Source organism: Monodon monoceros, unplaced genomic scaffold (assembly GCF_005190385.1).
Source record: "Monodon monoceros isolate NGI ecotype Baffin Bay Population unplaced genomic scaffold, NGI_Narwhal_1 Super_Scaffold_11, whole genome shotgun sequence".
NCBI lineage: Eukaryota > Metazoa > Chordata > Mammalia > Artiodactyla > Monodontidae > Monodon > Monodon monoceros.
In genome coordinates this window covers 131,574,216-131,591,429 of record NW_021703767.1, presented here as the reverse complement: position 1 = coordinate 131,591,429, position 17,214 = coordinate 131,574,216, and the positions used below count along the sequence as shown (strand labels likewise).

At 36.3% G+C, this 17,214-nt stretch overlaps 1 protein-coding gene across 5 annotated transcripts in view; it reads right to left on the bottom strand.

Annotated features, from left to right (window-relative positions):
* The window catches only part of PIK3R4 (phosphoinositide-3-kinase regulatory subunit 4), a 73,345-nt gene that overhangs the window by 36,728 nt on the left and 19,403 nt on the right, over positions 1 to 17,214 (bottom strand). For all 5 annotated transcript variants that reach the window (XR_003792348.1, XM_029214540.1, XM_029214541.1 and 2 more), the window contains 3 exons: positions 13,983 to 14,156; positions 5,753 to 5,898; positions 3,601 to 3,804 (listed from right to left, as the gene is read on the bottom strand). Coding sequence is in view for 4 of the 5 variants with exons in the window: in XM_029214540.1 (XP_029070373.1) it covers positions 3,601 to 3,804; positions 5,753 to 5,898; positions 13,983 to 14,156 (524 nt within the window). In the remaining variant the exon portion in view is untranslated. The remainder of the gene's footprint in view (positions 1 to 3,600; positions 3,805 to 5,752; positions 5,899 to 13,982; positions 14,157 to 17,214) is intronic.

The following is a 17,214-nucleotide window of genomic DNA, read 5'->3' as shown; positions in this document are numbered from 1 at the left end:
AGCAAGAGCTATGGTCAGGGCTCCTCCAGCCTTCCACTGAGTGCTGAACTACATGTGTGTGAACAGGATCACCTGGGACCAGAGAAAGGCAACCAGAAAGCAGTAAGCCAAACAATCCCAGAGCTCACACAGGGCTGGAGATCACTCATGTTCCTACCAGCCAGAGATGAGAGACCTCACCAGACACAGCATCATGTCCTCACAAGTCCTTAGGAGTCAAGCTAAATTGGCCACTGACCCAAGGTTGCTCTAGATCTGCCCTAACAAAGCTCAATAACAAGGCTTAACAGGATCAAACCAATTCCAAGTAACTTTAACTGTAGAACAAATCTAACACTATACAGCCATCCACAGGACCCCTGTGGATAACAAAATACACAGATGCTCAAGTCCCTTATATAAAATGGCAGCGTAGTATTTGCATGGAACCTACACACATCCTCCTATATACTTTAAATCATCTCTAGATAACTTATAATACCTAAAACAATGTAAATGCTATGTAAACAGTTGTAAATACAACTATGTAAATAGTTACCAGCATGAGGCAAATTCAAGTTTTGCTTTTTGGAACTTTCTGGAGTTGTTTTTTTTTTTTAATATTTTCGATCCACAGTTGGTTGAATTCATGGATGTCGAACACATGGATATAGAGGGCCAACTGTATAAAGGGATTCAGCACCCAACAGCATAAAAGTCACAATCAACAGAGAATGCAAAATGGATGGTCAGGAGTCAGAGGTTAGAGGAAAACTTACATTTTACTATACATTTTATTATACTTATGTTTTATTATATATCTTCTTATATACCTTTTCAATTTTACACCTTGTGTCTATACTACCCAGTCAAAAAAATTTTAATTAAAAACATTTAAAAGATTAAAATGTCAAGTATTTGTCATTTTTTAAAGTAAGGAGTGAAATCATTTTGTACTCTGTATTAGTGTCTGATTTAATAAATAAGAAAAAAAAACCAGGGAGCTCTCATAGATGAGATCAATCTAAAACAGCCCTGCCATTTGTCATCTCCAGATGGTAAGTCCTATTGAAAATCTGGAGTATAGGCAGATTCCAACTCCCACATGTTCCAAAAGTGTTCTTTAAGTCTATTATCTGGTGCTCTGAACATACCACAGAAACAATGCTAGGCTGCTCTGGAAAGGCCTATTTTACTCACACTGTATCTCAAGTGTCCTCAAGTGGTCCTACACTAAAGAGCACCGCAGAACCCCAAGTAAAAAAAAATTCTGCAGGAGGTTTCAGAATTCCCACTTGCGGAGGCTAAAAACATGCCTCTTCCCTCTGTATCCCTGACTTTGGGAAAAGGATTCAATTCCTACCTCCAAAGCGCCCCCTGGCTCCAAGCCTCTTCTAGTAATCCCAAGAAACTCGGTAGTGCAGGGACCAAAAAGAAGGAAAGGCAGAGAAAGGGCTCGCAAAGGGCTGGAAGAGGTGAGCCGCCCAAGGACTTCTTCCTAAGTCCACATAAAACTCAAGCAAGCCTTTCAGCTTTAGCTCCCTGTCCTCTGTTTATTCTGAGGCAAGATGGCACAGTGAGGGGCATGTGGAGTAAAGACAGGTTCAGGTTCCAATGTTAGCTTTGAAACTTACTGAACTGTGTGCACACAGGAAGTTAATTAACTAGGCTTGCTGAGCTTCAGTGTTCTTATCTAATAAAATGGTGCTAACTATTGTTCAAGCTTATTTCAAGGACAGTCACACAATATAGAAGGTATAGACTCACTGTATGTCCTCAAACAACGGAAGCCAGTGTTGTGCTGTTACTTCTGAAGACCTCGGATACTCTGGCCTGCTGTTCCTTCCACCAGCAGCAACCACACCTTAATAAAGAGTATTCCTGCCCCTGAAGAGTCTCCTAAGATTATTATTCACAGAAACAACATAAAACAGGGAATTCCATATTCCCCTTTTCCACTCATACAAATGAGAGATGAATGAATACATCAAGCACTGACATGTAGAGGAATACAAGTCAGTGGGTTTAGTGATTTCATCATGGCACCAGTGATGGGGGCTGGCACCAAGGGAGCAGCAATGGTGGGAGGGTTTGAGAGAAGAGCAGTAGGAAGCAGGAAGTAGAAAGGCTATAGAAATTGTCCCGTCCCTCTCCCTCCTTTTACCCATGGCAATGGAAAACTGACACCCGCAGCAAGGTGAAAAGCAAGTTTTAGGAACTGCAGTGGCTCCCTGAAGTAACTAATGACTTACAAAGAAGAGAAAACTTCAGTATAGAAGCTTTCAACTTAATATACAGGATTTGCAGGAGAGAGAATAATACAAAGAATCGCACCACCCAAGCTCAAAGAAACATCTAAATTGGGGTGGTTTTTACTGCATGCTGAAATCTTGTTAAGGATTACTTACTCAGGAGAAACAACTGAAAAATGTGATTCAATACCCAATTTTCCATAAACTGGAAAATACATCTAATGTACAAGCCAATGTTAAAAGAAAACTCAAAGAAAAAGCTCTCTGGCAATTCAAGTCACATCAAAGGGAAGTCCTCTGAAATACAGGAAATAGAGCCACTGGCCTAGAAGGGACATTCAGAGGCAGCTCTAGTTTCCAGATAAACTTAGACCTAAAAGAACCAAGATGGTTATTGACCAGCCTCCCACAGAAGCCTATCCCAACATTCAATCACCCAAACCAATGTCTGGGCATCAAACAGCACTGTACATTCAGTAACAAGTACAATACATGAAAGGATTTACAGCCCAAAGCTGACCAATTCTCTCTCTGCGATGGAAGTATTTTCTCATCTTCTTTTCTCTTAGACAAGACAATGACTGATACTCATTCTCTTAACCAAGACGTCCTGCAGACTTAAGGACAGTCAGGTGTCCCTCAGTATTCACCTTAAGTCTCAAAGAACATTTATTCAGAAACCATAGCCTTTATTTCTAACCAGTTTCACTCCTACCTTGTCTTCTCCAGGATCCACACATCCCTCCTAAAACAGGATGCTGAATCTAGATTTAATATTTCTAAAGAGGACTTACCAACGCCAAGCATAATAAAAAGATCACTTCCTAATTCTAACGAGATTTGTTAAAAGGATCCAAATTCACAGACTTTTAAGATATAGCAGTAAACTGCTGGTTTATTCAATCTAAGACGCATTACAAACCCCAGTTATTTTAGCTGTTTGCACATAGTGAAGACTCTCTAAATTCGAATTGAAATAAACCAGGATTTTTCTGCATTGCATCTGTGTTTTGTAATGTTCCTTTTAACTGAATTTCATTATATTTTTGATGAAATATGAAATGCAATCAAGAATATTACTTAAATCTAAGGTTATACCTACTCTTTCCCTCATTTACATAGCCAGTAATCACAAAAAAACTTACTAGGTCTCTCATGATTCCTTTATTTAGCTCAATCCAATGCCTTATCATCATCATAATATGTCTTAGATACCAAAGCAAATGCATATCTGCCAGATTTATTTACTCATTTGTTATGATACAACTTAATCAAAATATTTTTAAACATTTTTAAGAGTGACATGTATACCTCAATGTTTTTATAAATTTTGCATTTAAATGTTAAGATTTCAGAAAGGTGATACAACCTGTGAGAGCAATTTCTTCAGAAGCTGTGCTATGGTAGGGTCCTCAGGTGGAGGGCAGTCAGGAAGAGACCCATTTCGTTTCTTCTGACGCATGTGAAGATGTCTGAACAAGCTAGTAATATCTTTAGACCTCAAAGCATAATCAAATATAGAACGACTTACTGGCTCTTTTAAAACACTGAGTAGAACAAGTTTTCTTTCAATCTATATTAGAAAAATAAAAAGAATCAGCCAAAGAGACAACATAGAGTACATCTGTTTTCAAATTCAATAAATACATAACCTGTGTAAAGTTAACATAGATATTCATTTCCTAAGAAAATGGGAGATATCAATATCTGCAATTTTTGCTTAGAAGAAAAAAGAGTACCAGTGACCTTTAGAGAGCTACGGTATTTCTTCATTCATTGTTAGCATCTGAGTAGACATCTGTGTCTATCATACTTGAATACTACTAATAAATACTCAGACTAGAAAAGTTTAGATCCCAAGTTTTCTAGATCCCAAAATGTCAGATGACTTCCTAGATCTAAAAAGTACCTGCAGTTCACAGGTCAAGTAGCCAAAAGTACTGATCCAGAGAAGATGCTCAACAGCCACAGGGCCACCCTTCAGTCATCAGGTTTTCCCAATAGCTTCAACCACTTCTAAAAAACATTACTCTCTCCACAGAGTTCATAAAATCCCTCCTTTTTTAATCCCCAAGAATATTCTCCTTGCCAATGCACTTACAATAAAAAGGATGAGCATTACTAAACAGTAACCAAGAGGACTTTCTTTAGATATATTTAACTACCTGGTAAGTTGGCCAGTAGAAACCAGCATAAAAAGGTATCTTTTGTCTAATCCAAACTGCAGAAAGGTAAAAATTATGAAGCATATAATCAGTCTCTCAACTCCTGAGCCTGGCCTTTCAAAATATAAAACAATGATAAAAGCAAAAAGTAATAATAATAATAATTTCTGAGAAAACAAAGAGAATGGTGATTTCTAACAAACCACTTATATATCAGATTTATTTTAGTAAGCCACAACTAAAAGTTATTACAAACACATGCAATTTTCAATCCCAGAAACACTTTCTCTTTCTTTCATTATGAGTTTAAGAGCCTAACTTCTAAATACAATATGTAGTCAAAGTAGTAGGAATCTCTAGACCTGATTTCCAAGGAAGCCTTAATAAACTTCAAAAAGGGGGGACATATTTTCTAGCAATATTATCCATCTTTCACGGATATATAAATTTTGGGGGGGATAAAAATTTTAAAATCTACAAACTCTATGAAATAGAGAATGATGATTTCACAAATTGGATTAATCTATTATGAAAAGTAAGGATCGAAGGCAGTCAAAGCCACTTGTTTGCAGAGGATATCCAAGGCCATTTTCTCCAACCATAGGGAAGGCACACTGGGGCTTATACAAGTAAGAGAAAGCTAGAGAGGAATGGCAATTTGCAAAAGCAAAATTAGAGTTTTAGTAAAAAATAGGACATTTTAGGATGTTTTAACAGCCAGAATCATCTCTCAACAGTCCATTCAATTTAAATATCTATTTTGATAGTTGGCTGTCCAGCAAAATGAAGGGTATAAACACTGACAAACTGGTAAATAACTGCCTTGTACAAACCAAAGACCCAAAGTTTATCATCAAGTGCTACACTGCTTGGTAAGTGGGGGGAGGGAGGGAACAAGAGGGGTGGGGTAGTCATTAGATTTAAAAAAAAAAAACAAAAAACAGAACCAGTTAGTGCTCCAAAAACAAACTTCTGAAAAATCCTTTTTCAAATTTATTATAAATGTGGAGTTGGACTGAAATCAGTTATACTTTTATAACAAAAGCAGGTCCATTAATATACGTTTCTGCTATATTTCACTTAATACCAGATGCTTTACAACACTGCACAAAAGGAAAAAGGATGAACTACCAAGCGCTGCGTTACGTACAACATGATGTACATGTAAGTCTCTTGAACTTCTCTCACCTTCCAATGTGTTTGTTCCATTAACATTAACTAGCTTGAAAGGAATGTGAAAATGCTGTAGCCCAATTTAAATCTTTAAAATTTTAAATAAAAATAGGACTCTCTAAACCTTTCTTTAAAGGGGCACAGTTTGGAGGGAAGATGGATTCCAAGTTGGAACATGCATACCTGTATTATTGGTTGAGTAATATATGGGTCAAGGTAAGGCATCAGTTTGCAGTAGACATCAGCTGTGCTTATTTGGTGAGCTACCACTGTGATAAATCCCACAGCACCATAGCGTATCCACAGATTGGGATGACACAGAAAGGGGGCTAAGAGGGAAAAAAAGGTATGGATTAAACGATGTTCATAAACAGTCTCACACTATCAAGATAAACAAATTTTCACCTTATAACACAATTGATAAAGAGATTATACCAAATGTTACCATCAGGTTGCCTTCATATACTCAATTATCCTGGGGCTTAAACTGAACCAAGTGAACATACTGCTATTATAATATTTCCTACCACAAATATCAGCAATACCATAGAAGAGTAAAAATAGCTACCTCTTTTCTTAGGATTTAAATTGTTATATTTTTAGTCAGGGCTGAAGATCAGTGGGCATATACTCATTTACAAGACTAGGTTAAAAACTATTGGAGAGAGACATAAAAAGTCCCAACAGTATATAGCAAACTATTACTCCCCCACCCAATACCTCCACAAAGTCCAAGGACATACCATTTACAACATAAAGGACAAAGAAACTGAGTTGTTTCTCCTCCAAGCCACAGCTTAAATTAAGGGAATGATTTCGCCTGACTGACATTCTTTTTAATGCAAAGATTTGATGACATAAAATACAGTACTCATAAATTCATTCACAAGGCATTATGAATGGAAACTAAAAGCCAGAAAACATATGATGCCCATTCTTAAAGAGTTTAAGATATAAGAAAATTAAATGAATATCTTTTCACAGCTTTTATTTTAACTATTTTCTGTACTACACCTAAAGTCAATGATTCAACTAACGGAAGTAAGTTTAGAATAAAATTCAAACATCCAAACTAACCTGATTTAGAGTAAAATTCAAATTTCTAAAAGCAAAAAAAAGTACTTGTTCTGAGGATGTAAAAGCATCGGCATTTAGAGTATACAAATTTCAAAAGAAATTCAGGCTAAAAGAGAAATAAGAATATTATCACAGTGATGTCAACATCATGGTGGAGTGAGATGCTCCCTTTGTGTCTCCCCTTTAATCTACAACCAGTAAAACATCCACAACTCAACAAAGGTGCCTCTGCCCAACACACCAGATGCAGGAGAATTCCACTTATCTGTACAGCTAGAGGTGGGTGGACTGGAACAAACCAGAGGTAGAACCAGGAGAACAGTACAGGTGGTGGCTGTAGTCCTGGACCTCTGACCATGGCAGCTAAGCCTGCAGCCCCAGAGAACATGGTAACAGCAGGGGAGGTGTACACACGACTCTGCCCTTCCCCCACAGCAGCAATCACAGGTAACTGGGCAGCAACAGCAGTGGGGCCTGGGACCCCATCCCTCCAGCCACAGAGGCACCCACAACTCTGGCCCCCCACACCTCCACCCACAGCAGCAAAGCCCTCGAACCTTACAATTCCAGACACGGCAGAGATGCCCATGCAATCCCAGCTCCACCCCATCCTCCCCCTCACCCTGTGACAGTGGAGCCTGGGACTCAGAGGATCCTGGACGTGGCAGGAGAGCTCACTATCCTGGTGCCCCAGGCAATGACGCCAGCAACACTGGCAGCAGCAAAGCACCAACAACACCAGAGGCACAAGAAGCAATAATGAGGTCACAGGGCGACACCTCTAACAGAGGCAGTGGAGGGTGGAAACTGTAGACTCTCAAATATAACCAGAGGCAGCTCAGGTAAAAGAAATTAAAAACCTGTGCTGTCGGGCCACTTACTGGAAAACAAAGAGAAAGACCTCTAACTTCCAACCTGTTGAGTCATTACAATCAAGTAGAAAGGTTTTTACTACTTCAAAGGCACAGGAAGAGGAATAACTCATCAAGCACCATGAAGAACCACAGTAACACTGTACCACAAAAAGGAAATGAAAATTCTCCAGAAACTAAAGTCAAAGAATACTGAGATCTGACAGAGAATTCCAAATAGCTGTCATGAAGAAACTCAACGAGCTACAAGAAAACTCACAGAGACACTTCAATGAGCTCAGGAATAAAACTAATGAACAGAAGGTACACTTTACCAAAGAGACTAAAACTCAAAAAAAGAACCAAACAGAAATCTGAAGCTGAAGAACTCAATAAACGAGTTGGAGAATGCAATTAGAAAGCACTGGAAATAGAGCAGACCATATGGAAGAGAGAATTAGTGAGCTCAAAGATAGAAAACTAGAAATCTAAAAGTAGAAGAAGAAAGAGAAATAAGATATTTAAAAACTGAGGAAATTCTACAAGAGCTATCAGACTCCTTTAGGAAGGACAACATTAGGCTAATAGGTATCCCAGGAGAAGAGAAGGAGAAGGAAACAAAGAGTTTATTTAAAGAAATAATAGCTGAGAACTTCCCAAGCCTAGGGAAGGAACCAGATATACAAGTCCATGAAGCTAAGAGAACACCTAATTACCTCAATGCAAAAAGACCTTCTCCAAGACATATTATACTAAAATTGTCAAAAATCAATGACAAAGAAAGAATTTGAAAGGTAACCTACAAAGGAACCCCACTCAGGCTACCAGCAGATTTCTCAGCAGAAACTCTACAGGCAGGAGGGAATGGAATGACATTCTCAAAACATTGAAAGATAAAAACTGTGACACAAGAATACTCTAGCCAGCAAAGTTATCATTCACATATGAAGGAGAAATAAAGAGTTTCCCAGACAAACAAAAGCTGAGGGAGTTCATCAACACTAGACCTGCCATCTACCAGAAACAAAAAGGCAGAAGTAAATAGAACTTTGAGTAAGGTGATAAATACACAGACTCAGAAAATAGCAACTCTTTATGAGAACAGGTTTTTAAACACTTTATTATAGCATAATAAAGGAGGTTAAAGGGGGGAGGAAAGCAGAAAAACTAACTATAGCTACTTCAATTTGGTAACAAACTCACAACATAAAAGGGATCGTTTAAGACAACAAAATGACAAAGAGGGAAGCGGAAAAGGACAGAACCCACAGAGGTAAATGAAGATGCCATCAGTAGAAAAAGGATTATTTTACCTATGCGATGTTTTATACAAACCTCATGGTAACCACAAACGTAAATCTAGAGCAGAGACAGGAAACATTAAAAAAATGAGGGGGGCTTCCCTGGTGGCGCAGTGGTTGAGAGTCTGCCTGCCAATGCAGGTGACACGGGTTCGTGTCCCAGTCTGGGAAGATCCCACATGCCGCAGAGCAGCTAGGCCCGTGAGCCATGGCCACTGAGCCTGCGCATCCGGAGCCTGTGCTCCACAACGGGAAAGGCCACAACAATGAGAGGCCCGCGTACCGCAAAAAAAAAAAAAAAAATTAGGAAACTGAGAAAAATATCACAGAAAACCACCAAACCAAAATGGCAAACAGAAACACAAGGAAAAAGAAACAATGAAGATATAGAGCAACCAGAAAACAAAAGATTAAATGGCAGTACTAAGTCCTCATCTATCAATAATCACCCTAAATTTAAATTGGTTGACTTCACCAATCAAAAGACACAGAGTGGCCAGATGGATTAAAAACAAGACCCAACTATATGCTGCCTCCAGGAGACTCACCTCAGCTCTGCAGACAGACACAGGATCAAAGTGAAGGGATGGAAGATGACACTCCAAATTACAGCCTAAAGAGAGGGAATGTAGCCAAACTCATATCAAGTAAAATAGACTTCAAGCCAAAAAAAGGTAACAAAAGACAAAGATGGACAGTATATAATGATAAACAGGACGATTCATTGAAAAGACATAACAGTGATTAATATACATATATACACCTAACATAGGAGCACCAAAGTATACAAAACAATTATTAACAGACTTAAAGGGAGAAACTGACAGCAACACAGTAACAGAAAGGGCTTTAACACCCCACTTACATCAATAGGTAAATCATCATCCAGACAGAAATAAACCCACACATGTGGACAACAAAAGAGCACAGAACATACAATGGAGAAAGGACAGTCTCTTAAATGGTGTTGGAAAAACTGGACAACTACATGCAAAAAAGTGAAACTAGACCACTATCTCTCACCATACACAAAAATTAACTCAAAATGAATTAAAGACCTGAAAGCACACAACCACTAAAAGAAAACATAAGCAGCATGCTCTCTGACATCAGTCTTAGCAAAAATCTTTCTAGCTATGTCTCCTCGGGCAAGAGAAACAAAAGCAAAAATAAATAAATGGGACTACACCAAACTAAAAAGCTTCTGCACAGCAAAAGGAACCATCAACAAAACAAACAGACAACCTACTGAGTGGGAGAAGATATATTCAAGTCATATATCTGATAAGGGGTTAATGTCCAATATATATAAAGAACTCATACAACTCAACAACAAAAAAACAAACAACCTAAACAAAAAGTGGGCAGAGGAGCTGAACAAACATCTTTCCAAAGAAGACATACAGTTGGCTGGCAGACACATGAAAAGATGTTCACCATCACTAATTATAAGGGAAATGCAAATCAAAACTACAATGAGCCATCACCTCTCATCCGTCAGAATGGCTATTATCAAAAAGATGAGAAATAGTAAGTGCTGGAAAGGATGTGTAGAAAAGGAAACCTCATATACTGTGGAAATGTAAATTGGTGCAGCCACTATGGAAAACAGAGTGGAAATTTCTCGACATTCAGAACTACCATAAGATCCAGCTATTTTGGGGTATTTATCCAAAGAATAAGAAAATACAAATTCAAAAAGATACATGCACCCCTATGTTCACCATAGCTTTATTTACAATAGCCAAGATATAGGAGCAACCTAAGTGCCCATCAATGGATGAAGATGTGGTATAAATATGCAACGGAATATTACTCAGCCATTAAAAAAAGGTGAAATCTTGCCATTTGCAACAACGTGGATGGACCCTGAGTGTATTATGCTAAGTTAAATATGTCAGACTGAGAAAGAAAAATACCATGATTTCACTCATATGTGGAATATAAAAAACAAACAAACAATAAAAGTAAAATAAATGAACTAAACCAAACCAAAGCAAGCATATAGATACAGAGGACAGAGTAATAGTTACCAGATGGGGAGGGGCAGGGAGGAGGGCAAAATGGGTAAAGGGGATCAACTGAATGATGATGGACAGAAACTAAATTTTTGGTGGTAAGCACACTGTAGTGTGTACAGAAGTAGAAATATAATGTTGCACACATGAAACTTAAATGATGTTATAAACCAATGTTACCTCAATAAAAAGTAAATTTAAAAAATAAGAAATGATTAAAAAAATACTATTTCATGCTAATATTACTTATATAAATAGGGGAAGAGAAGAAAATTGTTCAAGATATCTGTCTCCAAAGTTCTCCCATTTCCAATTCTTCTAACTACACATGGAGGTGGTTTTGATTATTTCATAAACACCCTGCAGCCTCTGAGATGGCCAACAAGGGAGGGCTGGTAGTTTCCCTCTCACAACAGAGAAAATGAGGACTGGACAAACCATTGAAAAACCTCCAAAAAAGAAATAAACTCAAGATGACCTGGCGGAGTTAGGCACTAGATGAGGCTGAATTAGTGGTCCCAATTCTTTGTGTTATCTCTGTTATACAGTCACTCTTGCCTGGTGCTCATGGTGTACAAAGGGTACTTCTCTTGTCCCTCCCTCTTGTCTCAGACACAGTACCTGCTCTAGCCAATGGAATGTCAACAGATGTAACACAGAGGCTTGAAATGTGTGGTAGAGCTAGGCTTCTGCCATCACCCAGAACATAACCTGGGTGGTTGCTGCCCCTCCAACCTGGGCCCCAGAATGAGACAGATAAACCACAATCACCACAGGCGTCTGGGAGATGCAAGGCCTAAAGCAGAGCCACCCACTGAGCTCACAGATGCATGCTGGGAACTTGACCGAAGGATTTACTGGGATTTTGTGGTTGATTGTTGTACAGCATTATTGTATCAGTCAGTAGCTAACTGATACAAAGAACCTGCAAGACTCCAAATACAAGAAACCAGAATCGAGGATTTCCTATAAAACATCCAATACATTTCCAATTATCTGGGGACAAGCAGATGGAAAGGTGAGTTTTCACAATGTCTAAGTGGGAAGAGTGTAGTTTTTAATCATGATAATCACCACCACCACCATAATTCCCTTTAAGAATCACTACAACAGGCTAACCACGCATAAAGACAGAACAGAGAGATGCATACAGTTTATCACTTGTTTTAAGTAAGTAGGTGTTTCTAAGTTATTAAAAACTTTCTTCTTTTAAATAGTTCAAAATGCCAACAAATGACTATTTGCTTGATTTTTCTCAGCAAGGGTTTTTTTCCTCCCCACAGCTAGTACCAAATTCAGTTCCAGTTCTAAGAGAGCATCACACCCAAAAAGTTGTACCACATTAGGTTTATTCTATATCTAAAGATAATAATTTATTTTGATACTAAACTTAAGATACATGAGGACCCCATATGTTCATCCTATGACCAATGACTAAAACCCATAGGACTCAGAAAAATTTCTGCAAAATTTGACAGGAGGGGTAAAAAACTATCTTTTATGATAATTTTTGCTTAAAAATGGATGGACATCCATTTTGCAGATAAATAAAATGCTAGTTATATGCCATATTAAATCTCAAAAATAATTTCCAAATAATTAGGCAACAGAAGGAACGTATTATGTGAAATCAGAATATACAAGTACATATTTATATACAAAGGATTTTCATTAGAATGAAGAAAATCAAAGTCGAAAGCAAGAAAAACTCGACCCTTAGGAGGTAATGCCACTTTCACAGGAGAAAAAAAGAAAACACTGATGTGAGAATTCACACAATGAGAATGAGCAGGAAAATATTCCAGGCAGCAAGATATGTGTGTTAAGATGATACATATTCTCTTTATTATTATGAAAAGGGGTGCTTTCTACGTCTGCCTTACACTACACAGGATAAGAAATTCAAAAAACATTCTAACATCTTTCATTATATTAATAATTTTTGTTTCCCAAGCTATTAGCTCTTTTAAAAATTAAGAAGAAAACAGAGATGACTCCCTCAAGGTTTAGCACTCTGCAGCTTACACAAAAAATCAAAATCATTTCAGTGTAATAGAGATTTTTATCATGATTATGTTGCCAATACTCAAAACTTTTCTATTAAATTTGTCATTTTTTTTAACATAATCATCAAAAAATTCAAACCAAATTAGTGTTACAAACTAAAAGAATGATTATAAATATTAAGAGTACAAAATAAGAAACCTACATATACTCAGATTTCCACAAAATTTTTCTTTTAAAAAGCTACATTCATGCCTAAAAACTTCCAGACATTTTATACCTCTCTACTATCTAACCATCTAATTTCAACTATCAAAATAAAAACTCCTTTGTCTTTTTTCTCTGAGGATTGCCTCAAGAAAAACCTATTAACCAAATCTAACTAATTTTGTCTTTCTATAAATTTTCTTGGCAAAGCATTCAGCAGCAATAAAGTATTTTATCTAAAAATGCAATTTCCTAAGATTTCACATCTTCTCAGTACAAAGCCAACTTGCAATCTTATCAATACATTGGTTACTTTCTTAAAATGAAGTGTTAAGAAGACTAAGAGCTTCTAATATTTTTAATTTTACAATGTGTCACATGTACCTGTTTGCTTATTCTGAACTTTAAGTTGATGGACCTAGATAACTGTTATAAAGGTCAAGGAATTAATTCCTTTCATTGTTTAATAAAATTACTAACAGTAGTAACGTCAATACTACGAATGCTTAACTGGAGATCAGTGCAATGACAGAAGTCACAGACAATCCTCCACATCCAGTTTCAACTTGATTAATGGTCAAGTGTCCAAAAACATAAGCTGACTCTTCAGAGCAGTTAAAGACTTAATGCACATTGTGTTTCAAAAGAAAAAAAAAATCTTCATTTTTCAAGGATCATCAAGACCTAACTACAGATTGAAACAAAGGTGTATTTCCCAACCTGGGCTGGAGGGCCAGTGCTCCTGTGTGTGTGCCTACGTGTCGCTCACATACATACAAGCATGCAGGCATAAGCATGCACATGGGTGTGCACACACAGACACACACACAACAGGGACAATGAAGCTGAAAATCTCACTCTAGATTGCCTAGAAACTTTACAATGCCCTATCAGTTGTTATTTCTCTTACCACTCCCTAATTTTCCCATCCTAATTTTGAGAAACAAAAACTTACCAATATCACTGGCAAATTCATAGACATGGGGTTTTTGCAGCAGCCCTAACTGGCACATACAGGTAAGGGCATTAAGAGCTTTCACAATAACAAATTCCTCAGCATCACTAAGACCTTGTTGCAACAGGGGTTTGAGAATTGAGGAGCTTTGCCAGCCAACATAGGCGGCAACACCTGAAAAAGAGAAGCAATATTACATGACTGTTTTATACCTGAAAGTACAAATGCCATTAAGTAAAACAATAAAATTAATCAAAAGTCAAATATATCGAGCAACAATCCAGGCAGGGACGCTGCATTTCCTACCCAGCAAAATAGATGAAAAAGACCCACACCAATGCAAATCTGCAAGAAATTCTGCGGCACCAAGGGAAAAAAAGATCCTATGAGCTTACAGAAAGAAAAATACAGATTCCCTAAAAAGGAAGTAGAATCAGACTGGCATCAGATGATCTTTAGCAGCAATGTAGGCTAGAAGACAACAGGGCAATACCTTCAAGGTTATGGGAGAAATTTTATACCCAAACTGTCAATAAAATAAGAAAACAAAAATAAGTCATTTTGAGACATGCCAGGACTATATGTGTTTACCTCCCATGCAAACATTTCTAAGAAAGTACTTAGGGATGTACTCCAGAAAAATAAAGAAAATGTAGAATGTACAAAATGGTAGATATAACCCAGGAATTCAATGGGGAAAAAAGGATAATAGCTAGTAAAGAGCTAGAAATTAATCAGCCCAAATTAGACCTAAAGGTCAATAAACTTCGAAAATGTTATCAAGAAGAAAAATGGAACAGACTACAAGCAATAGATAAAACTGGTAAGAAAGAAGCTAGATAATATAAAGTGAGGAAGGTATATTACTTTTCTCTCTAAAAGGAAAACAAAAAACTCTGAAACTCCATGACAAACAAAAAAGTTGTTCAAGAAAGTCATAGTGTAAAAATGATATAAATTAAAATGTGCATTTAGTAGTTTGCAGACGATAGAAAAAAGAATCCTTGATGCTATGAACATTCTCATCAAGTGATAAAGGAGTTATGGCATTAGAATTGTGGTGAAGCAGTTATAAATATAGAGCACTACTTGGCTCTAAAGTCAATAAAAGTTACACATTCTTAATCATGTAAATTGTTTTGAATTTTCAGAATCAGTCTATACAAGCACAAAAGACTTTATTACAATTACATAACAGAATGTAAATATTATCAACTATGAAAATGCAATTGTTTAGTTGAACTGTCAATTAACAATTAGTTGAATTATTAACCAACAAAAGAATTAGAATGGAAGAAAAACAAAAAGAAGGAAAGAAGGAAGGGAGGAAGGGAGGAAGGGAGGCACTAAATTTCTTGTAGTCCAAGTCAGAAGTAGACCAATAAGAAACAGGTTGAATTATTTAAAGTTATAAAAACAACAAACTAAAGATCTACATCTCAAAACAGAGGCGAAGGGGGATTGGGGTATGATATGAGTGAGTTAAATCTTCATGTGGCATACGAAAAAGTCAAGAGATAAAGTGTAAAGTTGATAATCCTAAAAAGAGTAATATGAAAATACTATTTAGAGACATGGCAATAATCACCTGAAGATATCAAACCAAAACCACAAACCAGAGTAGGTGCCTCTGGAAAGTGCAACTATTGCCTTCCATACTTACTTCATATATTTTGAGTGATCTGCAAAAGCATATTTCCACTGTATTGAGAAATAATTTTAGAATTTTTTTCTGTAATAAAAGAAAAAACGCTGTCTAAAATTCCAGTGGATTATATTTAAAAACTTTACAAACTGAAATGTATAATGAGCTAAAATAGCTCAAAATATTTTGGAAAAGAAGATTGACATCTGGGAGCTTATTCTACCAGATACTAAAGTTGCTTATAAATATATAATAATTAAAACATAATATAGCTATAAAAAGAGTATAATATTGAGTACAGAAGTAAAAAAAATCGATGGAATAGGATATCTAGAAAAGTAACCCTAAAACATATATGCATGCAACAGGTGATAACAGAAGCTTCACAAATCAATGGAAAATAAATGAAATGTTTAGTAAATAGTGTTAGGAAAATTGGTTATATTTCTGAGAAAAATTTAGATTTCACCTCATACCACAGCCCAAAATAAAGATCAATTAAACAGTTCATATTTTTATGTGAAAAAATAAAGCATTAAAACAAAGCAAAACAAAACAGACATGCGCCCAACAAATTATTAACCTAATTCTGAAATGGGAAAATATTTAAGCACAAAAGTAAAAAAAAAAAAAATCACAAAGGAAAAGATCAAATAGACAACACTAAAATTATTTTAAAAGACATAAAAAATAACAGTCAAGTTATTTGAGAAAAGTGCCATAGAAAAGATAAAAAGTTATTGTTTTTAATGTATATATAAAAGGCTCAGAAAAAATCAATAATAAAAGCATAATACCATCAAAAAAGGGGCCAAAATAATAAACTAAAAATTCAAAGAGTAAGAAACATGAATGAGTAATCAACATGAGAAATTTTTTTCACCTTCACTGATAAGCAAATAAATATACACTAAAACAAGTCATTGCTTTAAGCTACCAACAGGCAAAGGTTGACTGAAGCCTATTCCACACTGGAAGGCTGTGCAGTACTATCAAACAATGCTGATCAGAGTAGTAAATGATATAATCTTTTTGAAAAGCTTATAAAATGTGTCAAGTTTTAAAAATATGTTCATATTATTTAACTCAGTAATTAAAATTTCAGACTTCTAGCCTAAGAAAATAATCAGGCAAATATTTATGTAAATAATTATGTGTATAATATATGGCTGACGAAAGTTAAAACAATTTAAGTATTCAAAAGAAGAGTTAAATAAATTTTGATAAAACTGTATAATGAAATATTTCTATTAAATTATGGTTTCAAAGAATTTTTAATGACATGAGAAAATGCTTAGAATATACATATGTTCCTAGAAAAAGGTTTAAAAAATAACAAGACTAAGAAGTAATATAATACATACATAGCACTTATGTGCCAGGCACTATTACATATGTTAATTCATCTTATCTTCGCAACAACCAGTGAGTTAGGTAATATTATTATTCCCATTTTACAGATAGGGAAACTAAGACACACAAAAGATTAAATGATTTCCCCTAGAACCACAACCAGTAGGTGACAAAGCCAGAACTTGAACCCAGAAGTCTGTCGCCAAGAGTGCCTGCTCTTAGCCAGCACGCGAC